The sequence below is a fragment of the Vicugna pacos genome, chromosome 11 (assembly GCF_048564905.1).
Source record: "Vicugna pacos chromosome 11, VicPac4, whole genome shotgun sequence".
In the NCBI taxonomy this organism is placed as follows: Eukaryota; Metazoa; Chordata; class Mammalia; order Artiodactyla; family Camelidae; genus Vicugna; species Vicugna pacos.
In genome coordinates this window covers 58,138,103-58,163,041 of record NC_132997.1, presented here as the reverse complement: position 1 = coordinate 58,163,041, position 24,939 = coordinate 58,138,103, and the positions used below count along the sequence as shown (strand labels likewise).

At 34.3% G+C, this 24,939-nt stretch overlaps 1 protein-coding gene across 3 annotated transcripts in view; it reads left to right on the top strand.

Moving 5' to 3' along the window:
* CABCOCO1 (ciliary associated calcium binding coiled-coil 1) overlaps positions 1-24,939 on the top strand; it is a 105,186-nt gene that overhangs the window by 28,437 nt on the left and 51,810 nt on the right. For all 3 annotated transcript variants that reach the window (XM_031682508.2, XM_072971455.1, XM_006209103.4), the window contains exon 5: positions 4,108-4,180. In XM_031682508.2, the coding sequence (XP_031538368.2) occupies positions 4,108-4,180 (73 nt within the window). The remainder of the gene's footprint in view (positions 1-4,107; positions 4,181-24,939) is intronic.

Here is a 24,939-nt window from a genome sequence, read left to right as displayed (position 1 = left end):
TAAAATTTTACATTTTAAAGAGTAATATATATTTCCAGTTAAATATTTGTTTTAAATTTGTATTAGAAATTGAAGAGTTTTATGTATACACTTCCTCAAATGTATTATGTACCCTGAAATATTTTGTAGTATTGACCAATTAAACTCATTAAGTCTATCTTTCTGCTTAGAAAATGATGGGGAATGGAGGGAAAGTATTTTTATTACAGTGATTCCTCATTGGTGAACTAAGAAATCTGTCTTTTTATATGATCTGTCACAAGGTCTGCACTAGAGTCATGCATCTCTCCCAAGTGATATTTTTAAAGTTAGCAAATATTTAAACAAGAGTTGGTAAAAAATCTCTTTTGCCTAACTAAAAGCTTCTGCAAAATATCTTTGTTCCTGTATTACTATATACTGCAGTGCTTTCCAACTTTAAGTTTTAAAATTCCAAAATAAATGGTGCTGCATGATGTTCTAGACATGCTCGTGATTTGCTTGGCAAGGTTCCTGGTTGTAGTCTGGAAGTTTTTTAAAAATTAATGCATTTAATATGATAAGTTTTATACACTGGTTCCTGGCATGAATTAATAATGGGGTATGATATAATATGTTTTTATGTAATAGCATTTAATATAATATGATTTCTTAATGTAATGACATACCTCCTAATGGGCATCTCTCACTAAAAGCCACAGTAGTCTTTTATCAGTCAGATTAAGGGGAGATCCTTGTGTTGGGGGCGGGAAGGGAGTGGAAATCCAGAATTGGAGGAGAACCTGTTCACAGGATCCTTCTGCCCATCAGGGTTTGGAAATCACTGGGCAAGGGGAATTCTCTGCACATCTGTAGAGCCTCCTTCTTTCCCTTCTCTCTCTGTTTGAACTTCTGCAGGTCTCTCTTGCAGAACACATTTTCAGCTGAACCCAGGAGTTTATAATGGGCACAGGACTGATAGTTAGCCACAGCAGCAAAACCCATGCACCTTCCAGATGGTGAAAGATGGCAGCTCTTATCTTTTTCATCTCTAGATGAAAAATGTTCACCAATGTATTTCTTGATATTTTATTGACATTCAGAAAATGGTTAAGTGAGAAGAAGTTGTCAGTGTTAGTCATCTTTAGAGCCTAACCAGGGTAACTTCACATACCAAAACTATGTAGTCTTACTTCTCCAAAAAAAGATAATATTTGAAAAATTAGTCAAATAAAGTAAATCAGAACTAGTCTTGATGCTGTTAAATCTTCATATTGTGATTTCTGAGAAATTATATGCTTTAAGTGGCTCTGTTACAGAAAATAAAATATCAGTTGGTAAGTAGGATATGTGGAATTGATACTGAAATTGTGTAAAGAGAAATGTGCTCTTCTACAACACCTGTTCACAATGTCTCATAGGTCAGCAAATGTGAATTTCATGGCAATTAAACCATATGATACTTTATATTTTAATGACTACAAAGAAGTTTTATAAATATGAAGCTAACTCAATTATCAAAAGTATAAGCATGTTTTCAATTTAACCTGATAATTAAGTTTACTCAACCAATGAAAGCCCTAGTCAATTTTGGGAGAGTGCTTTTTGGAACATGACCTATAGCACATGAAACTTAACTGACAATAAAATTGAAATTTCATTTGATGCTCTTAATAGAGTCTAGACTGTATATTCTATAGTGTGTCTGTGAATTGAAAAATCTAATACCAAAATTCCTCCCCAGCAGTGCTGTGAGTACTCTACTTGGGCAATATATACATACACAACAATAACATATACAATAATAACATACACAAATATAATATAAATACTACTGTAGCTTTTCAATATGAGACATTATTTAAATATATATCTGGTTCAAGGACATTTCTGTCATTGTCCGTATTCCCTGGAAATCAGGTGAAGGTAATGTACACAGACATATACTCAATATAAGAAAATCAACACTGCCCGTTTTTGCACAAGTACACTTCCTGGCGTGGAGCCAGATGTCCTGACCCATTTTCGTTCTGAGTATTCTCCCTTTGATTTAGGGCTAAGACAGGATGTTTGACAAGATAGTCTAGAGGCTTGAGTCAGCTGGAGATCCAAAGGAAGAGGGAAGAAACACACTCAGGTAGCAGAAGTGTCACTTTGTTCCCACTTGAAGCGATTGAATAACTCACTGGTAAACTTAGAGAATCCCAGCTGTGGTGTGGACCAGAGTGAGGCAGTGGAGGTGGCTTGACCTGCCTCTGAGTAAGTGCCTCTTAGGTGCCCACCACCGCCTGTCTGTCTCACCATAGTCCTGGCCTTGCCCAGCTTTGCATCTTTCACCACTGCATCCGAGTCATGCGTTTTCGTTTCATTGTAAGAAGTGAATTTCTTTTTTAGCATATTACAATCTAATTCCTGTATGCAATGAGGAGAATAAGGCTGAAAGATTATGAAATTGCAGGAAGGAAGATTTATGAATTAACTTCATTGTGTGACACAAGATGTGGAAAGGAAAATTTTACACTTGTTAACTGAGAAGAAGCCAAGCTATTTCCGAATACTCTACAGTCTTTAATTTTTCTACTCAGAGTCAGTTATTGCCAGTGTAATATTTTTAACCTTAAAGCTTTCTCTAGGTAACCAATGTAAGGAGAGTTTGAATTTATTTTGCTTCATTGAATCATCAAACTTCACTAATCTTGACGTATTTTCTAGCCAACAAATCAAAGTAATGTCAAAAGCTAAGTTAGTTTTCTGAATGTTAATGACTAATTTGAATGTATGAGCGTTTTTTTCTCCCCCAAAACCCAAAAACCCTGTGACTGAGTCTGCACACCACCCATCACTTTTTAATGAATTGTGTTAGTAGTGAGATCAACTGCTAATATAACTCAGAGAGACCCAGCTGCCTGAGGATTTCTTCATTGATTTCAAATGAATTGAAACTTTGATCCATTACAGCATTCAGGAAAAACTATTATTATACATGCTCTGTAGCTACATTTTGCAAATGTTAATTTCTCAGTTATATTAAAATCAATTTTCTTAAATAGCAAAAGTCACCAGAGTGAAAGAGAAACCACCAAGACAATTTTCTGTTCTTCAGCATTTTGCTGTATTATGAGTCAATTAATTTTCCCAACCAGCAGGAAGAGAATTAGAAAAATTCAAATATTATCACAAACAGGATATTAAAAGTCAACCCTTCAGTAAATTTTTAACTCTCAATAACACATTGCTGAGATCTCTAAACTTACTAGAAATATACATATTTTTAAGGAATTCTTATCTCTTGGATCTTTATACTTTTTATATACTGACCACCTAGTCTTTAGGGTAGGAACTGAAGAAATTATCTTTCTTATTTTTTAACTTTTTTTATTGAGTTATAGTCATTTTACAATGTTGTGTCAAATTCCAGTGTAGAGCACAATTTTTCATGAACATACGTATATTCATTGTCACTTTTTTTTTCTCTGTGAGCTACCACAAGTTCTTGTATATATTTCCGTGTTGCTATACAGTATAATCTTGATATCTATTCTACATATGCCTGTCTTTCTTTCTTATATTAAGTCATCTCTTTGATGTATAATAAAATATTCTTCAAGAAAATCACACGTCTTCTAAAAAGTATTTCAGTTCATGTTGCATCTTTTTTCAGATGTTAACAGATTAATTTACTCTTGAAACAGTTTGAGAACATGTGAAGTAATTGATATGGAAGTAGACTATAGAATTCAGTGCCATTAATACCAGAGGGAATTGACTGTAGCTTGGAGCAAAATATGAAAAAGAATGTGAAGTTTGGTGTTACTCAAGGGAAGTGCATTATTGGTTGTGAGCCACGTAAAGTTAAGATGAAATCTAATTGTTCCCTTACCCCAAACCTATCCACTCATGACAGATTAATTTACTGATATTAATTTAGCTACTGTGTTATATTGTCAGTGTCTCAAAAAAATAACCTTTACTTTCTTAGCATTTCTGGGCAATTTATTTGGGAGTAAAGGAGGTGGCTAACTCCATATTAGTGTTTAAAATCTTTAGCTTCGTCAATATGAACAACTTTCCTTTAATAAATATTCTTACATATTTGCCATTTTTCCTGAAACACACTTATCAGCTTTCCACATTTACTTTGTATTTCAGCTTATTTCAGCACTACAAGCTGTATGAGTTTCTGTTCTACTCTGCCAGGGAAGAAATCTTGATAGGAACTGAGGTAAGTAAGTAATTTATCTAGATGGAACCAATTAGTCTGAATCACTTAATGCACACTGATCAGCATCTGGATCTTTAACTGCTTAAAGCAACTTCTTGTCAAGATTACTCAAGTGTTAATATAGCCAACTAGTAGTTTGCAAAAAGAATAATTACATAAAGTGAGCTTTGGATTAAGAAAATACGCTGTCTTTGGCATTAAAGGCATTGTTGATCACGTATACTTTATGTATTTATGGATTATTTGACAAAGCTCAATTGGAGAGGGTATGTACATCTTCCTACAAATAAAATTAGGAAAAGTGAGGTAAATTAATTCAGTTAAATCTCTTCTAGTTTCGCATTTATTTTCAATTTACTCATTGTTTAAGGCCTAATTCAAATCCCACTTCCTCAGTGAAACAAACCTTCCTTAATTGTATTGCATCTCAAAGGAAGGGTTTAGACCGACTCTTTAATCACATTCTATTACTTTATTCCAATTGATCTCTTTCTGCTGAATATTGGCTGCTCTTAGCACACCAATAAGCATGTAAATCTGTCCCATGTCATATGGTTTTCTAATTTCTCCTGTGGGTTGATATAGTTAACATAATCCAACTGTAATTTCCTTGAAGGCAAGGATCATGTGCTATTTTTCTACACAGCATATAGTATAATGCAGGACCCCCTCTTAATACTACATTAGTGATTCAGTGACAGAGTGTACAATAGCAGTTCTATAAGAAATGGTCTATGTAAAGATACTTTTGAATAGCCTTACATATGTTTATGTATAAATATTACATATTTATAATTACTAGAAATGAAACCTGGGTAAGAGAACATTTTGAGGAGGGTAAAGATGCCATAAAAAGTGCTCCTTTGATTCTCAACTATTTGAGGGGTCTATATTGCCTAGAAATATGAGATAGGAGTGGCCATGGTCAGGAGTAAACAGGGAATAAGGGGATGTATACATTATCTGTATAATTTTCCTGATATTAAAAACCAGGTGGAATGTGCCAACTGTTCTGTCTTCCATAGTATTGTTATTCTGGAGTTTATAAATTGCTTACTTCATAAACCCCTCAGTCACCATGTCTCACTCTCCATTTGGGTACTTGTTCTAATGCTGGCCTTTTAAATAAGCTGAAGGAGAACAAGGAACCCTTTTTGCTTCTGACTTTCCTTAAAATTTCTTCTTTGCAGTCTCCTCATACTGTAGCTTAAATTAGGTGTCACTTGACAAAGTTTCACTGAAAACTTTTCCATTTCAGAATTACATCATATAATGTGACAGCACTGCAGTCATTATCTGTTTGGAATACAATCCTATCTCATCATTCAGCAGAATTTTGGGGAAATGATAGTGGCTTCAGCAGCAGCATAAGTAGATATTTAGAATCATCAAGAAAAAAATTCATAAAGAACTCCCTTTTCCCTTTGTTAACTGCACAATCGTGCCTTTCTTCTCTGTTGTAAGGATATATTTAGGTGACATTTATGCTTATGGAAAGATAAAATGGAGAAAGTAGACAAGGATTGGCTTATTTATTTTCCATTGTCTTTTGTATTTTCCCCAAGCTGACCAGAGCTATAAAAAAATCCTTAAGGAAAAGCTACTGGGTCTTCACGAATTAGATCACTCATGGAATTTTAAAGGATTAAGCAAAGCTGGTGTTATACTACAATATTTTATGGCATTACAGAAGTGTCTGGTAACCTTTGGTGCACATACCTGTTTTTTAATTAACAACTTTTCATGAAGGAAGCAGAGGCCTGCCCTACTAATGTGATTATTCATGCTGACCTCAGGGCTCTGGGACCAAATAAGGGCCACACAGTGACCACATAAATGTTCTATATTTAACTCTTAGGCAAGCATTCAAGTTAAAAAACACTGACAAAATTTCGTTTCTTTCTTAATTGCGGATAGATGGTTATAACAAAACACATAAATTGTCTCTAAGAATAATTGCTAAATATTAATTTTAATTATTAATAGACAACATAAATAAATCATACTCATGATTTTCTTGGGTTTTAGTTTAAATAAAATTGATTTTGTATTTTTGAATTTAGCAGTTGTTTTTAGTTATTTCTACTCACCTTTTTTCAAGAAATTTCATGTCATTCGTAGATCATAGAGGCACATTTTCAGTAAGTCATTATTCTTGACCTGAGATCTTTCATGATCTAGAAATCTTTCTAGTAGATACAGTTCTATAGGCAGCATGTTTTGTAGTTTATTAAACAGTTTGCATATCATACATGTTGAAAAAGGCAGTAAACAAACAGAATGAGCCAAAATAGTAGCAGAATGGAGCAGAAGACAAAGGCAGCAGATACCTGTAGTTGTAGCTATCTTAAAGGATGAAGTGTTAAGTGTCACTCACTCTATTTATAGTGATGAAGACTCCCTACTAGTCACCCAAGCCAGGAGCTCTCCAAGTCTGTTGTTTTGACAATGCAGTTAGACCACACACCCACAGACAGAAGAATTGTAAGGGAATCAGTATCTTCTTAGGGTATATATACTTTCTGTGGCCTAGGGACCCACCTATAAACCTGAAAACTACTATGTTCTTGCTTTTGTTATCTGAAAACTACAAGAAACGTTGAATGATTGCACACAAAGAACCCTATTGGATATTAGCAATGTTGTCGATCAAAAACTCTGGCAGATACCCACAGTCATAGTTCTACCCAGGTATCTACTGCCAGGCATCTACTAAGGTGAAATGATTTAGCTATAACAATTATTTATTCATTTGGTCAGCATATATTATCCAGTTCTTCTTATGCTCTAAGCCTTGTGATAAGTTCCAGGGATACACAATGACAAGCAGCGTTTCTTGTTCTCAGGGAGTTTGCTGTCAAATGAGAGAAGAGAGATGAATAAATAAGTAGTTACAATACAGGGGGAATTCTAGGAACAAGTGAAATCTAAGAGGAAATCTCAAGGTTGTGAATGAGTGAGCCAGAAAGTATATTATATTTTTTTGGTTCAAGTGAAAGAAATTCCACACAAAATAGTTCAATTTATAAAAAGGGGGGAGAATATATTACTAAATCACTAACTGGCAAATATAGAGGGTGAACTGGACTGGAGTCAACTGGATCTCAGTAGTCAACAATGTATTGAGTGTGTGTGGGTGTGTTTTTGTGTGGGTGTGGGCATGCATGCACATGTCTCAGTCTCTCATCATCTCTCCTAGACTTTTTTCATTTCCTTTTCCTGAAGGGCCTCACTCCCTTATGCTATAGATAGGCTTCTTCCAATTGGTGGGAGACACGAAAGAGGCAGCCTCAGTTTAGCAAATCCAAAAAAGAGAGACATTCTTCCTCCCAATATTAACATTATTGTCTGTGCTTGTGTCATGTTTCACCTTTCAATTAATCACCATGGCCAGAGGAGTGACATAAGTTATTAGAAGACCCAACTAGACCATATTGAATGGGTGACAGAGGATGACTAGATCCCCCCAAAAAGCAGAAAGAACTTTTGCAAGAGTGAATAATGATTTTATCGAAAGAATACATGAAGCACACATGTATAACTCCTCTTCCATCCAAAATCTCATAAGAGACCCAAAATTTTAAGATCCATAATGCTGTATATAAGAGATTTTATGACATCTAAAATTATACATTATTGACTAGATGAAATTACAGCCCCATATGTACAGAGGAGATGCTTCAGAGTTAGTGACATTTCCTTCAGCATCCTCAACTGATACAGAAATGGGAGAAAGCTGAAGTGGAAAAACAATGGAAGCAAGTAGAACAGCTGCACCATTCAGCCATCTGCTGCCTGTGCAGAGCACTGAGACGCCAGGGCATTTACTCCAGTGCTGAAGATGCTAGTGTGGGCAGTGACACCAAGGAGGAGGGAGGGCAGTTCTGAAGTGGCCACTGACCTTCAAGGGAGACAGTTAGTATACCCTGAGCATAAGCTACTGGCACACCTACCTGCCATCATTATCTATCCCTCTCCTATGGTCTCTAGAGGCAAGCTGTGGCAAACAAACAAACATCCCCAGACAAATGAACCAGGACCACCTAATGTAAAGATAAGCTGGCAGGGCAAAATCACCAAGAAGTTGACGAAAATAAAATCATAAGAGGGGCATGAAACTCTCTGAGCAGATCAAACAATAGCTAAGGAACAGAGATAATAGAGCAAATGGTAGAAGACCTAAAGTCAGATTAATATTCTCAGAGAAGTTTGAAAGTTTATTGTTTTCTTGAAAAAAATGAACTGATAGGGATCTTGTTTGTTTAACATGAGATTTAAAAACTTTTAATAAAATATGAATTTTATGTTGACAGACTTGAAAATCTAGAAAAAACAGTATTCGGGGGCTGTCAATTTTACTCGAGAAACTAAATTTACTTGAAAAATGTAGAGAACCTTAATAGGATGATAACTATATAAGATATTGAAAAATCTACATGTGAAAATGGCATCAGATATAGGATTTACAGGCTAGTTCTACCAAAATTTCTAAGAGTAGATAATTCCTTTATATATATATTATTATAGGGGATAGAAGGAGATGGAAAACTTTCAACCCATTCTCTGAAGTTAGCTTTAAACTTAAGAAAGCTTTAAACTTACTGTTACGAGTTGATAATGAATTGTAATCAAACATGGAAAAGAATAACACAAAGTCATAGGCAATCTCTGTTATGAAAATAGAGGCAATAATCTTAAATAAAATATTAGGAAGTGAAATATAGGAGAGAGTTAGATGTTCCTGTAGGGTTTATGCCAGATAGGGAAGGATGGTTTTAACACTGAGATATCTATTAATGTAATTCAGTACAGTATCAGATTAGGGAAAGAAAAAACCAAGTGATCATCTCCATAGAATGGTAAGGGATTTGATAAAATTAAATGTCCATTTCTCATTTTAGAAAGACTGTAGTTAATCGGTAATATAAAATTACACTCTTAACTTATAGAATTTACCAAAAACTAAAAATTCACTAAAGCATCTTAATGAAAACATTAAAATAGCCAGAAAAAACAAGAGAAGGCTGATTATTACCCAATGTTGCTTTTTAGTTCCTAGCCAATGTAATAAAACAAAAAAGAAGTCAAAAGTAGAAGAAAAAGAAAGGTATTGAAAAACATGATACAAAACTGCTATTGTTTGCAGATGGTATGATAAGAAACCAACATTAAGAAAATAATATGTAGTAATTTTATTACTGAAATAATATTTTATTTGTAACCTATTAGAAAAGAAACACATTGGGTAATAATGAAAACCATAAAATATTTAGGAATGAACCTAACAAAAATGTGCAAGAATAATACAAAGAAAATTAACCAGTTTTAGTAAAGATAAAATATTTTAAAATTCTCCATAAATGGAGAAGCAAATTTGTTCCCACTTGAAGAGACTCAATTTTATGAAGACGGTATGTCACTCTAACCTTTAAACTCAGTATAATCACAATCAAAATGCCATGATTATTGTGGCACTTTACCAATTAATTCTTTAAAAAATTTTTATTGCGTAACATTTCAATCATATACAGAGTAGAAGGAATAGCATTAACTCTCATATATCCATCATCTGGCTTCAGCAGTTAGGAACTTATGTGCATAATTGTTAAGTATTTTAATATATGCCTCTAAAATGTAATGAATTTAAAGTAACTCTCAAATTAATCATGAAATATGCAACCAGTGTTCAGAAGTCCATTATAACTGGTTTGTATTTATGTTTTCTTTTGTCTATATTTTTTTTAATTAAAAAAAATTTTTTTGAAGTAGTATCAGTTTACAATGTCGTGTCAATTTCTGATGTACAGCATAATGTTTCAGTCATACATACACATACATACACTCATTTCATATTCTTTTTCATTATAGGTTATTATAAGAAATTGAATACAGTTGCTTGTGCTATACAGTAGAAACTTGTTTATCTATTTTATATATAGTAGTTAGTATCTGCAAATCTTGAACTCCAGATTTATCCCTTCCCACCTCCCTTCCCCACTAGTAGCCATAAGTTTATTTTCTGTCTGTGAATCTGTTTCTGTTTTGTAAATAAGTTTGTGTCTTTTTTTAGATTCTACATTTAAGTGATACCATGTGTTATTTTTCTTTTTCTTTCTGACTTACTTCACTTAGCATGATGATCTCCGAGTCCATCCATGTTGTTGCAAATGGCATTATTTTATTCTTTTTATGGCTGAGCAGTATTCCATTGTGTATATATACGACAACTTATTTATCTTCATCTATTGGTGGACATTTAGATTGTATCCATGTCTTGGCTATTATAAAAAGTGCTGCAGTGAACATTGGGGTGCATATATCTTTTTGAATTAGAGTTCCCTCCAGGTATATGCCCAGGAATGGAATTGCTGGATCGTATGTTAAGTCTACTTTTAGTTTTTGAAGGAATATCCATACTGTTTTCCATAATGGCTGCACCAACTACATTCCCACCAACAGTGTAGGAGAATTCCCTTTCCTCCACAGTCTCTCCGGGGTTTATCATTTGTGGACTTTTGAATGATGGCCATTCTGACTGGTGTGAGGTGATAACTTCATTGTTGTTTTGATTTGCACTTCTCTGATAATTAGCAATAGTGAGCATTTTTTCATGTGCCTGTTGGCCATTTGTATGTCTTCATTGGAGAATTGCTTGTTTGGGTCTTCTGCCCATTTTTGGATTGGGCTGTATGTTTTTTTCCCAAGAAGTATTAAAGCACATTTTGTAAAGTAAGTGCAGGCATATAAACCTGCTTCCGTATTAGTATATTGACAGATAGAGAGTTATCATCTGGGTGTTTACAAAATGAAAAAGTGAATAGAAAAAATAGGTGAACTCTTGATCCGTGAAACTAAATACGTTACAAGTGTGTTGCTGCCATATTTCAACTATAAACTAGGTTTAGCTGAAAAGTCATTTATAGATTAAAAATCTGGTGTTGTACCATAACATCCCAAATTTTCCCTAAGAAAATAAAATTGATATCATGAATTATGTATACATAGCACATTTTAAAAATATTCAGTTTAATTTCACCAAAGTGACAACATATCAAATCTTGGATCATTTGTGCTTTCAAAGGTTATGTTATATATCTGTATTTAAACAGACACATACACACACATAGATATTTGTGTTTGAATATAAAAAAAACCTCCTAATATGTCTGCTCTAATAGTTTCCCTAGTTTACAAATGTAATAGATTGTTGTAATTTTACCTCTAACTGTTTAAGCCAACATACTTAATGTTTCAGAATTTTACTTTATAATATGAACATTTTCACACAATCCCCATTTGCACAACTCCAGGGGGCACCATTCGTGGTCTGTGTGATTAATGTAGTTGTACATTGCATAGCCTGAGGGTTTGTTTGTGGAGGCCCTGTTTTCACAAGTGGTGCTGTAGCAGAATCTGATTATTATAAATATGGCATACTTAGAAAGATTTTTAAAGAGTTTGATAAATATACCTAAGTGGTTACCTTGCCTAGAGTCATATTTTGGCAGCCTTTCATAACCTAAAATAATATCACTTAAAGTCAGCAAATATAGAAAATTCAGACCTCTCTAAAATTAGTGAATGTCAATTGTGTGTAATTTTAGGTTCTGAACACTTATTCCTAAAGCAAAAACAAAATAAAGAAAACACTCTTTTCTTCCTTATTGCAAAACCCACAAGATTATGGGTGTTAATGACACTGTACTTAAAAATTGTTAGCTTTTAGGGGTGGGGGGAATAACCAGATAGAAACATAAATTTTATTTTCTTTCTTTAAACTAAAAAGTTATGGTGTCCTGAATAAACAAAATACGATACTTGTGTAAACACGCACCCTTTTAAGGAAAAAAAAAAGCAAAAACAACATTGCATGTCTGATCATATTTTGGAACACGGTAAGGCAACTGAAGCGTAGCTATAAAGATACCTTTTTTCTCTTTAGTTTACCCTTGAGATGTACCTATCAAAATAATCTGAACTTATCCAGATGATGTTTTTAATCTTGAAAAAGGCTTTTTTTTTTCTTGTTGGATGATCCTATTAGCAAACTGCTGGAAGGGAAAATCACACAGGACATAATTTGTAGTTTGACCTACTCACATTGAGTTTTGCTAAAGAAAATCAATCAGAAATTGTTGTGTTAAAATAACTCTATCTGCTCTACCTGGCATCTGTGACTGACTTTAGAATCTGTCATTTAAAGAAAATGGTTGACACTTGGATATACAGTTTATCAAAGTTCACTCTAGTCCTTTTTCTCCAAAGCTCAGTAAAATAATCATCCCTCCCTAAATATAAATCTTTTAAGAGAAATTCAGTTAATCTGTCTCCAGTAAAATAATTGATAAATGGCAGGAATACAATTTAAAGATGTTTTCCATCACAGATCACATGGCACCTAAACTTTTGAACTTGTCACTCAAGTCTTTCCATCTGTTGGCCTCCTAGCATTACATCTCCGCTCCTCGGTGACCAGTTCTCTGATTGACTTAGGTTAGTCTTTTCATAATTACAGTTTTCCTACTTACTTCTGCCTTGAAGTAAGTTTTTCCTGCTGCCTAAAATGCTCTCCAGCCTTTTTTCTGCCAACCCGAATCTATTACTCCCTCATGGCTATTTGAGGGACACTTCCTTTAAAGAATGAAGAAAGAAAAAAGGACGGGAGGAAGGAAGAAAGGAAGGGAGGGAGGGGGAGGAGGATGGAAGGAAGGAAAGAAAGGGAAAGAAGAAAGAAACTTTGTCTAACATTTCTTTTTACTTCTTTATTTCCTTGGCATTAAATAGCTTGTAAGTGTAGAGCTGCATCTTATCAATTACATAGCTCTGTTATAACTGACTGTTTTTTCCCTTGTTTTTTTCAGTAGAGGACCTATATACACTCACCTAGTGTTCAGTATTTGTTTACTAAATCAATTAATGTAGAAGAAGGAAAATTTTATTTCACTGACTAATTCCAAAATATTACATTTGGAGAATATTATTTTGGTGCATAGACTGAAAAATGTAAATCAGCCTTTTTAGATATCAATCATTAAATCCATTACTGGGAAATTAAAAGCTGGTGTTAGAAGAAAATATGCTTACATGAGTCATTTTTTGACACCTGCTTTTTACGGGCCACCTTGGGAATGTTTAATGTATCATGGTAAAGCCCATTATAGGTTGAGACTCCAAGGCATCAGAGACCACTAATATTTTTGACCACATCAAAATTTTAAAATTCTATTTTGGAAGAGGAGAGCCCCAAAATAAACACCATAAATAACACACTCTACAAATAAAAGTTACAGTATAAATGAAAGAAAGGCATAATAGTGTTAATATTGTATATAGTGATTTCTTACAAAGCAATGGACAAAGGTAACTGTACTAATGGAAGAATTAACAAAGTATATTTAGAAAAGATGATATTTAAATAGCCAATAAACTTATGCAAAGATTTTACCCTTTGTAGAACCCAAAGAAATGCAAATTAAACTAAAATGATCAGATTTTCAAAAATTAAAATAACTGGTTGTCTTGTGAGTGGACTTACATATACTGATGGTAGGAGTGTAAATTGGTAAACTTTCCAGAGAGCAGTTTGACAAGATATATCAGATTTTAAAATGTGTTTACCTTTTGAGCTAACAATTATACTACTTTGAGTTTATTCCAAGGAGATAGTCAGACAATGGGCAGAACTATCAGGGCATATATTTGTTTGTGATAGGAAAAAAAAAAATCCCCACAAACTGTGAAATACCTAAATGTCCATTATTAGAAGGAAGTTTTAAAAATGCATGGTGTCTCTATACAATATAATTCTCTCATCCTTTAGAGTACTCATACAGTGTTGTGCTTATTGATGGGAAATTATTACACTATGTTAAGTAAGTGAAAAAAACGAGGCTCCTAAACGTGTTTATTGTGACTGCAGTTTATAATTTTACATATGTACGTGTCTGTATCTATTTATATATACATAGATCCATATCTATGTATATATAAACATAGATCCATATCTATGTATATATACGTAGAGAATAGGTCCTGAAGAACATACATAAATGTTAGCAGTAGTCATTTGATGTTGGTGGTATACCATACCAGATAACCTTTGCTTGCCCTTTACACTTGTCTGTATGTCCTGAATTTATTTTTTACAATCAGCATGTTTTACAATATGCAGCTGTTTTTTAAGAGTAAAGACTTAAACTATCAAAGTTTTATTCTATTTTCCTTTATTTTCCTATTCAGCATTATTTCTTTTTTTCTTGCTTATTTAACTTTAAAAGAGTGCATAGTTTTATGAAAATGTCTGTTTCATTTTGAAGAGATGCATTTCATGTTTATGTGATTAGGCAGTGTTCTTTTTCCCTAAAGCAAAAGGTTCTATTGCAAATGAAGATTTAATTGTTACTTGAGGATGAACATATTATTCATGAGTTATATAAATCACCAAAATGTCCAGGGTGTTCACAGTAAGACCTGGAAAACAAGGACTCTAGTTATGGGGATTCACTCTATTACTGAAGATATTATCTGGCCAATAGATGGCAAGAAGAGGGGACGAATGGAGTCTAGAAAAATCAATGTCTCTCTTCTGTGATTACATACTCAGCAGAATCCATTAATAATCCAAGCTTCTGGCTTCAAGAAAAAGTACATCTTTTCATTCTTCTCTGAGATGTCTAGACATGTCTAAAACAGACTATATAAATTTCAGTAACCTGCATTTGAAAAGGGACATATTCCAATCAAAAATGTTCAGAGGAAAATAACCTGGATTTTCCAGGGCCAGAGATCTCTGAAGAAGAAAAACTCAAAGAAAATATAGTAGCTATCTTCAAATCCAAAAGTCTGGCAAGATTAAAAAAAAAGAGATTTTTCTTGTGGGCATAACTTCCAGATGGCAGACGGAAGCCCAGTGGCCAGCTCTTCTGGGGGAAGATCTTGTCTAGGGAGATGCAGTCACTCTACCTCATCTACCCTTGTGTTATTTCCTTGATCAAGCACAGAACTAGTCTGTCACAGAAAACTTTTTTTCTTTTCCTCTTCACTCCTGTAGTGTCAGTGGTGCTAATGCAGCTGCATAATTTGCATAGAAAGTTGCTTGATTCTGTAGTCAGAATACCAATAAGGTGGCCTCTTTCTAAGCATGTTTATTCTCTCTTGATTGACTCTTCACTTGCATGCTTTTCTGCACAATGCATACTTACTTGCATATTCTCAGCCATCTGTCAAACACTCCCCAAGCCTTAAGGCTGGCCAAGTAAACTTGAACGCTAAGGAAATATTGGTACATGGCTCACTGTTATAGAACAGTGACCAAAGTCATCTTTTTAAAGAAATTAATCAATAAAAATATATCATACTGTAGTCTTGATTGACTTAGATTTGATTACAAAAATTTATTAACATTTAAGTCTGCATTCACCAGGATAGAGCTAGTGATGTATTTATAGTAAATTACTTTCTAGTTATAAACAACTGTACTTCTCTGTCTATACCAACTGTAGCAGTTCAACATGATTTTCAGTCTGTAGAAAGGAATCTATTTTGTCATTCTATTAGTTATGCTACCCAGAATAAGACAGGCTCATCGTAAATTTGGGATTTTACCACCAAGAAGAATATTTAGCAGTATACTTAAGGGAAGAATAGGACAAAATCATTTAAATTAGAATTGTCCTAGAAAATCCTAGAAAAATCTAGGATAGACGGTCACATGCCTGTAGATGATCTGGCTCAACCTCATACCCAGTGCTTTAAACAATATCCTTCAACAACAAAAAAGCATATAGTTAAATTTAGAATATATTCAGTGAAGATATAATTTATTATCTCTCAATTCATTCAGTAAAATTTATTAAGTGCCTTCTGTTTGCTAGGACCTGTGCTAAAGTTAGTAGCATAAAGGTGAAGAAGACATAAGCCCTGCCCTCTCACATCTTATCCTTTCCATTTCTGAATTATGTCCATTACTGAGAAAGTAACTGCATCTCCCTAGACAAAATCTTCCCCCAGAAGAGCTGGCCACTCGTCTTTCTCTTGCTATTATCCCTTGAATCATTTGCACTGGGGAAAGCTATCTACTATGTCGTGAGGAGACACTGCAGTGGCTCACTGGGCAAAGACCCAAGGTCTGCCAACAGCCCACATGAGTGAGCTAGGATCCTCCCGAAGGTAGTTCAACACTCTCTCTTTTCGCCCTGATTTCAGTCACCCTCCAAGTTCTTTGTCTTTCATTTTCTCCTCCGCTGTTTCAGGCTTCTCCTGGTCAACCCAGGTTGTCTTGGTCTGCTCTGGCTGCTCTTTACTCTCAGAGAAGCCCTTGGAATTTCAGTGAAAAATAAATTTCTCTACCACGAATGGCTCATCTCCAAAACTAGGTTGTTCACAGCAAGTGCTTAATCAATATCTGTCCATAGTGTAAGCAAATTCAGTTTGTTTTGACATGTGCAAACAAAAATCATTTATTTGGAAAACAGTATTTTATTAACGATTCAGACCAGTGTTACAGAGTCTTTTATAAGCAAGACTAACTACTGATACAAGTTTACCTGGAGCCTGAGCCAGACTAGTATTGGGCTCAGTGTACTTTTTGGCTTCAGAAACAGGAAGCATTTCAGCTCCTTGTGGGCAAAGCTGCCGTACAGTTAAAGCTCAACAAGAACTTTGCTATAAGGAACAAATTATAGGTTCAAGGTCACTGTCTTCTAAATGCATTTCCAGTTGTCGGCATTGCCTGTAATCTTTAGGTTGTTGTCTACTGTCACCTTTAATAATTGAGGTATTTATTAAACAAGTGCAAATCCCTGTCACACTAAGTGCTCTGGGAACTTACTGTTCATTTGTATACAGATTTTACTTTTACTACCAGTATGTGACATTGGTTAGCAAAATAAACAGTTACTCATAATGTTGAAGAGTCTAGCGAAAAAAATGGACATTAATTCATAAACTCACAGGCATATAATTACAAGCCAAGTGCTGTAAAGGAAAAATACAGAGTATTGTAAAGAGGCAGACTAGAGAACACTCTCTAATCTGAGGGTTAGTGGATCACAGAAGGCTCCTCTGAGTTCATCTTTTGGAGCTAGGGATAATAGGAGTTAACTCGACAGAAGTGTAAGGGGAAGGAAAGTTAAGTTAGCTGAGCATTTACTATATGCCAGAAGCTGTCTAAGAACTTTCAGCAATCTTCACAACAGCTCTAGGAGGGAGGCAGCACTTTATCCTTTCTTAAAGATAAGAAACCTGAGGACTAACATCCACGTGCTTAATGACTGTCTCAAACTTCCTCTGCAAAGGCTTTAATTTAATCCCTAGAGGCACCAAAGAAGGCCTTGAATGAAAGAGACTGCTTAGACCACTTTTAAGTTAACAGCATATCATAATATTGATTACCCACTGAAGTTGAAGCAATTAAAACACAAAATAGGACACAGTTTAACTTTATTACCGTCCAAGCATGCACTCAAAAAAAAAATATATATATAAATAATAAGCTATATTAAATTACTCATCACTTTCACAACCCTTTCAAATTCTTTATGCTTTCTGCCCAGAACCCCCATGATGTTCTTTTTTTATACGATAAATACTGCTAACCAAATATGTATGCTTCTGCTTAGTTTATGAAAAATGGACACTGTACTGTATATTAAATTACAGCCAAAACTGAGAAAAGAGAAGTACTTCATTATCCTTTGTTAAATAATGAATGTTTTGAAGTAATGTGATCATTAAATGTAAATGAGCATAAATCTGATATAAATGTAAATTTTTCAAAACTTGAAATGTTCCTTAAGATAAACTCTGGCTGAGGTTCTGAATATTTAGTTCCGTTTTCACAAAATGAGTGTAGTCACCTATTCAACATAATCAGTTATCTAGGTAAAAACAATTATAATTGAACATAGCTATTTCCTAAATACATTGTAAATACCATAAACAATCCTACATTAAATATTTGGCCTATTGCTTGGATGTTTTCTGTTTGCCCCTCCAGATCCACTTTCTACCCTTTTCTACCCTACTCTGTGCCTCAGAATACCAATGTTTTTGGAAATCATCAATAGGCTTCTTACCGTCTAACTTCTGGCTGGGCCGGTGTGGGGACATGGGTGGAAGAAGAGAGAGGCTGAGGTGTTTTTACTTCCCACTCCCTCCCTGTTGGCTCACTGCATGTTGGGTGTGTCCTTTACAGAAGATTCGGGTTCCTGTCCTGTCTGTACAGCTCTTCTCTCTGTTTTCTGGAAACCTCCCCCTCCCTTCCCCACTGGCCCCGGGATGAGAACAGATAGGGTGCCAAACCACCCTTGTTACTTTCCCCTAAACCAGCCTGCATTTTTTAACAGCTCCTCTTTAAAGCCCCCATCAATTACCAAACTTCAGTGTGCTATTTTCTCATAGAACCCTGTATAGTAATCAGTAACAGGAGTGGCCTCAGGAAACAGACCCTCACAGTGGGGTTCTGAGCTGAGTTGTCCACATTTTTGTGTGATAATTTCTCCAGACAACTTATTGGGCAAGAGTTGGGGGAAATAGGAATGCAACACTGAGAAACATGGTTGAGTTGACTTTAGGAGTATCAGACAAAACAGAATGAAACAAAAGTTGAGACAATAGAGGTTGAGCACAATGCAGGTTTTGATGTGGGTGTACTCACTCAGGATTTGGGACTTGAAAGTGTGACTTTATTAAGGAGTGGCTTTATTAATCTGCTGAGCTGGCTGACTCAAGGATGAACTCAGTGGTGGCCTGCAGTCTGTTAGAATGATGTGCTTCAACTTCCATACTGTGATGTAGAGGAAGAATTCAGATAGTCCAGGATGATGAAATAATGTACAAGCTATTTAGCCATTTGCTAACCATTACTCCTGGGAGTGTCTCAAGGTCATAATCCTTTCACCAAGGCATTAAGAAATGCATTGGTGAGGGGGTCACTACCATCTCTCATCACTCAGCTGTGATGGTTCTCTGTGGGCTGCCTTCTGAGCAGGGGAGTGAGATGCTGGGGACCATGTTTGGGATGTGGATCACACTCGCTATTCCTGTGACATGTTTACAATTTCTTAACCAATAGATGAATTTTTAATATTAGTAAGAAAAGAATGCTGCAGTGGAACCCGCCTTTTAAAGAAATCTTCAGTAAAATCTATACTGGCTACTAACACTCTGATGAATGTTCTCTACATAATTGATACAAGAAAGGACTGAGTTTTATTTCAAGTTTGGCATGAGGTAGAAACAGAAGCTGATACATGAGCTTGGTTCAAAGGTAATCCCTCCCCACTTACTAGTTGGGTTATCATTGACAATTCTCTTAATCTCTGTGAAGCTCAGTTTCTTCATCTACAAAATGAAGGGAATAATATCTTCCTTCCTTAGTTGTGAGGTTAAGCAAGATAGAAGACAGCAACTCAACTAACAAGCTAATTAAGTTTGCCTTCTTCTGGGCTTAGGCACCCTGGGCATTCCTCTCTCATAGCTCTTGTATCCCCAGTGCTCGACATACAGACGTGTACCAGACACCAGCTATGTGAGTGATTAAACAAATGAGTAAGTATGTTATTTTGATAATGAAATGGAAGTGATCAGTTTATTTTTCACCTTCCTTTCCATTCCTCTACCTGTGTATAAATTCCATCTCCATGTGCCACTGTATAATCATGGACAAATTACTTAGCCATCCTGAGCTGAGGGTTCCTCATGTTTGAAATTGAGATAACACCTCTTATTCTTATAGGAGTGCTATAAGAAATAAATTAGATAAAAGTTAAAATATCTGGAAAATAGGGTGTACTACATAAATTTCATTTCCCTTTCTCTTTCCCCTGTGTATCTCAAGTGCTTGACACATTATAGGCACTGCAATAATATTGTCTATGATGGATCACACATGAAGTTCTAATTTTGAAAGCTTATACTCCAGTCATTCCTTTAAAAAAAAAGAAACTCCCAAATATCAGATTACTGCCCATGGGATTGCAAAATATCTTTAAGCCTTTTATGGTTAAAATGCTCTAAGAATTTGGAAGAGACACCACTTCTGAAACTTATGTTAATAAATCCAAAGTGGATAGATGTGGAAAATATTTAACATTCAACAGTTAATTTTAAATAAAAGAGATAGCTAATTTTATCCTTTTTGTTTCTACAAATCATAAGGAGAGTCAGTTTGGATAGGTTACTCAAAAGAGACTCCCTGAATCATTTCTAATGGGATACATCAACTCAAGTGTTGCCCAGAGATTATTCTTAACAAATGCACATATTGTTTGACTTTACTTGGAATAAGCAAAAAGCTTAAAATTAGATTATTGCTTAGACATAGAGCCATTAAGTTAAAATAAGGCCAGACATTTGGAATTAAGTCAGTTTAAGATAGTCACCTTTAATTAAAACATGGCTAAAATATTTGGATTGCTTTATTAGCTTTATGCCATAACCATAAAAACTCACTTAAATTTTCATAGTAAATGTGAATTTGTGTAAAAGCCTTTACACAAATTCACAAATACACTAAATCAATGCCTTTACACAAATTCATTTTACATTCTAGAAGTGACTCCACTAAACTACTAAAAACAAAAGACAAAAGGAGGAAAGATTTGTTTTAAAGTTGTTTAAATCACTATTGGCGTGACTTCCTTTCTTCCCTTCAAATAGAGAAAAAATACATATATAATTGACAAAACGTAATGCTATTTCTCTCATTTTTCTTGGGGCTCCAGCACTACATCACTATCTAAAATATAACTAATTTAAACTGATTTAGAAAAAGAAACTTTACTTAGAGTCTTATTTGCGTCGAGTGTCTTTTCAAAAAACACATTTTTCAGATTAAAGGAAATGTTTGTGGTAACATAAGCTCCACTTGCCATTTCAAAATTATAAAATGGATTAAAGGGTGAAGGATGTGAATTAAAGCATGAGCAACTTCATAAAATAAGCATTTTACATAATTTGTAAATTTAAATTTTTGTTACCTCAAAATGAAGACAAAATGATTTAAGAATGTAATGCACTTATTCATCAAAAACAAGAAAAGACTTACCTAATCACTATTTTAAATAAGTTTCCCAGTAAGTTTTTTTTGTGTATATAGTCAATGGAAACCTTTTGTTCTGTGACACAATTTCCAGTTCCTAATATAGCATTGTAACTGGAGGCTTGAGATGCTGAATTTGTGTGTGTGTATAGAGACATAGCTATAGTGAAAGATAATAATAGAGCCTTTATTATAACAGCTTCTGTAAGGAGCTCTTATAGTTAACAAGAGAAACCCTAAGTATCTGTCGAACACAGTTTGGATCCTAAAAGTGATTGTGATACTTTTGATATTCCCTGAATATAAAGTAAACTCAAAAATATTCTCACTTGTCTAAACAGTGGAAATATGTTCTTTGGGGGCATTAAACAATAAAGCATAAAATTTACAAATAATTACTATCTTTCCAGTGTAAAAAATACTTTATCAAAAAATAATCATTCTGGCACATCTGCTTCCAGCTCTGAAGGAGTATCTTATAACAGATCATGCTCTAATCAAGAGCAAATAGAAAAGTGGATAACTTTTTTAAAAATCCATTTCAAAGCTTTGGAGATCTTCCAAGGCAGTCAAGACTTAAGAGGCCACGATCCCAGAGGGAAATGAGCCCAATATTTTTGAAGTAAGCCCAAGAATGTGTGCTGCTTTTCTCCTGGGGCATTTGTCTTAGGAAGCACAAGGCAAGAAGTTGAGAAGTAGGCACAGGGTATTCCCTAAGAAGCAGAGAAGCCAGTAGAACTTTTGGCAATTTCATAATACCACGAAAACAAAAATTAGAGTATGGGCATGCCACAGTTGCCAGGATTGAGAGAAAAAGATCAAAGCAAGAAGGTATAGAAGTGAGCCTGACACTCCATGACAGCCATCCACTGCAGGCATGTGCTAATTCTTAAGCTGTAACAGAAATATGACTCAAATGCTCTGCAGAGAGCATCCATATAGCAAAGCAGAGCTTTCAGTCTTCTGTTACTGACAGCAAACCAAATTAGGTTCAGAAACCAAGAGAGGTCAGGATCCTAAGTCAGCTGGCATCCTGAGGTGGAGTGTGAATTAAAGGTACACCTAGCCTTACATTGAAAACCAGCCCCATGATTTTCTAGTCCATGATTGGATTGAGGTGATCTGCTCCTACTCCATGCTTGTCTGGAGGAATATAAAACAAATCAGTGAGCTGTGGGACAACTTCAGGTGGCCATATATATGTGTAATTAGAAAAAGAAAGGGAGGAGGGGAAAAAAGTATTTGAAGAACTAATGGTAAATTTTTATCCAAATTTTATGAAAATTGTAAATTCACAGACCCAAAAGACTCAGCAAACCCCAAACCCAAGACATACAAAGAAAATGAATCTATGATACAGTATAATCAAATTGCTAAAAATTAGTGATAAAAAGAAATCTTAAAAGCAACCAGAGAATAAAAACATATTATCTTTGTTTCCCACAGAGGAACAAAGGTAAGAATAGAGTTCTCCTTAGAAACAGAGTTCTCCTTGGAAACATTGCAAACCAGAAGACAATTGATCACTAAAGGAAAATAAACTGTCAACCTCAAATTCTATATCCATGAAGATATCTTCCAAAACCGCTGGTGAAATAAACACTTTTCCATATATACAAAAGCTTTAAAACCCATCATGAGCTGACCTGCATTACAACAAAATGTTAAGGGGAGTCTTTCAAGCAGAGGAAAATGATACCAGGTGGAAATCTGGATCTCTACAAAGGAATGAAAGAACTGGAAGGGTAAATATGAGTCAATATTAAATAACTCTAAAATTTTTAACAGTTAATTATTTAGAGAAAAATAAAACAATGTACTAATGGATTTACAACATATAAAGAAAATAAAATGAATGACAATAATAGTGCAAAGGCTAAGAAGGGAAAGATGGAAATATATTGCTGTAAGTTTCTATATGTGAAGTGGTACAGGATCACTTTGGGTAGACTGGATTAATGGTGTATACCATTAAACACTAAATCCATTGCCAAAAACACACCAAAAAATAATAGCTAATAAGCAAGCAGAGGAGATGAAATGAAATGAAAATATACTCAATTAATCCAAAAGAAGACAAAAAAAATAAAAGGAGAACAAAGGGCATATGAGACAAATAGAAACAAATGGCAAGATGGTAGATCTAAACTCAACTACATCAGTTATCACATTAAATGGAAATGTTAACCCAACCATATGAATTATCACACTAAATATAACAACCCAGGTATAAAAGACAAAGATTATAAAACTTCCAACTATATGATGCCTACAAGAAACACATTTTGAATATAAGGACACAAATAGGTTAAAAGTGAAAAGATGGAAAATGTACGTATCATGTTAATAATAATGAAAAGCAGGGAGAAATGGCTTTGTAAATATCAGATAAAATATATCTCAAGCAATGAATTGACCAGTGAGAAAGAAGCTAACTTCATAATGTTACAGAGGTCAATTCAAGAGGACAAACAATCCTAAACATTCATGTGCCTAATAACAGAGATTCAAAATACATGAAACAAAACTCAGTAGACTTATAAGTAGAAATAGATAAATTCACAGTTATAGTGAGAGATTTCAACACCTCTCTCAATGATTGATAGAACAAAAAAACTAAATTAGTAAAGATATAGAAGACTTGAACAATATTATCAAATAACTCAACATAATTGGACAACAGAAAACATTTCTTTTAAGTAGGCAAAGAATATTTACAACATAGTCCATTTCTGGACTATAAACAAGTCTGAATTAATATCAAAGCATTCCAATTGTACAAAATATGTCTCCTGATTATAACTGAATTAAATTAGAAATCAGTAACAGAAATCCCCAAATATGTATAAACTCAATAACATAGTTTTCAGTATAAATCATGGATCAAAGAAGAAATCAATAAGGAATTTAAAAAATATTTTGAATGGGATGAAAATGAAAATTAAAAATATCAAAAATTTGTAGGTTAAAGCTAAAGCAGTATTTACAGGGAAATTTACAGCAGTAAACAAAGTCCTCCATCTTTGACCTCAACGTCTACCTTAAGCAACTAGCAAAGAGGAGATTAAGTGCAAAATAAACAGAAAAAAACTAGTAATCAGGAACAGAAACTAATAAAACAAAAAAGTGGAGCTACTATTTAAAAGATCAGTGAAACTGACAAATATCAAGACTGAGCAGGGGAAAAAAGAAAGAAGACAAAATTACCAGTATCAGGAATAATAAAGGTTACATCACTAAAATTTCTACAGGTATGGAAAGCATAATAAGAGAATAATAGTATTGTCAAGTTCTGTGATGGGACTGAGCCTTTACATACTTTACAAGTTAGCTGTCACAGTTTCATGGCTGCTTGCAGAAGACCCCAGACTGCTGAGCCAGAGACCAAGTTAGAGAAATAAAAATTTTAAATACCAAATTACACTCAAAGGGAGGATAAGCAAGGAAATAAAAAAGCTAAGAGCAGAAATCAATGAAATAGAAAATACACAACCAGTAGAGAAAAAAAAGAAATCTATGAGGTGATTCTTTAGAAAGACTAATAAAATCGATAATCTCCTAGCAAGACTATTTAAGAAAAATAAAAGAGAGAGAAAGAGATGGTACAAAATTCAATGTCAGTAATAAATTGGGCACCTCTAAAGGTCATACAGACATTAAAAAGATAATAAGATAATATAAGCAACATTATATCTAAATTTTTTATACTAAAATAAAT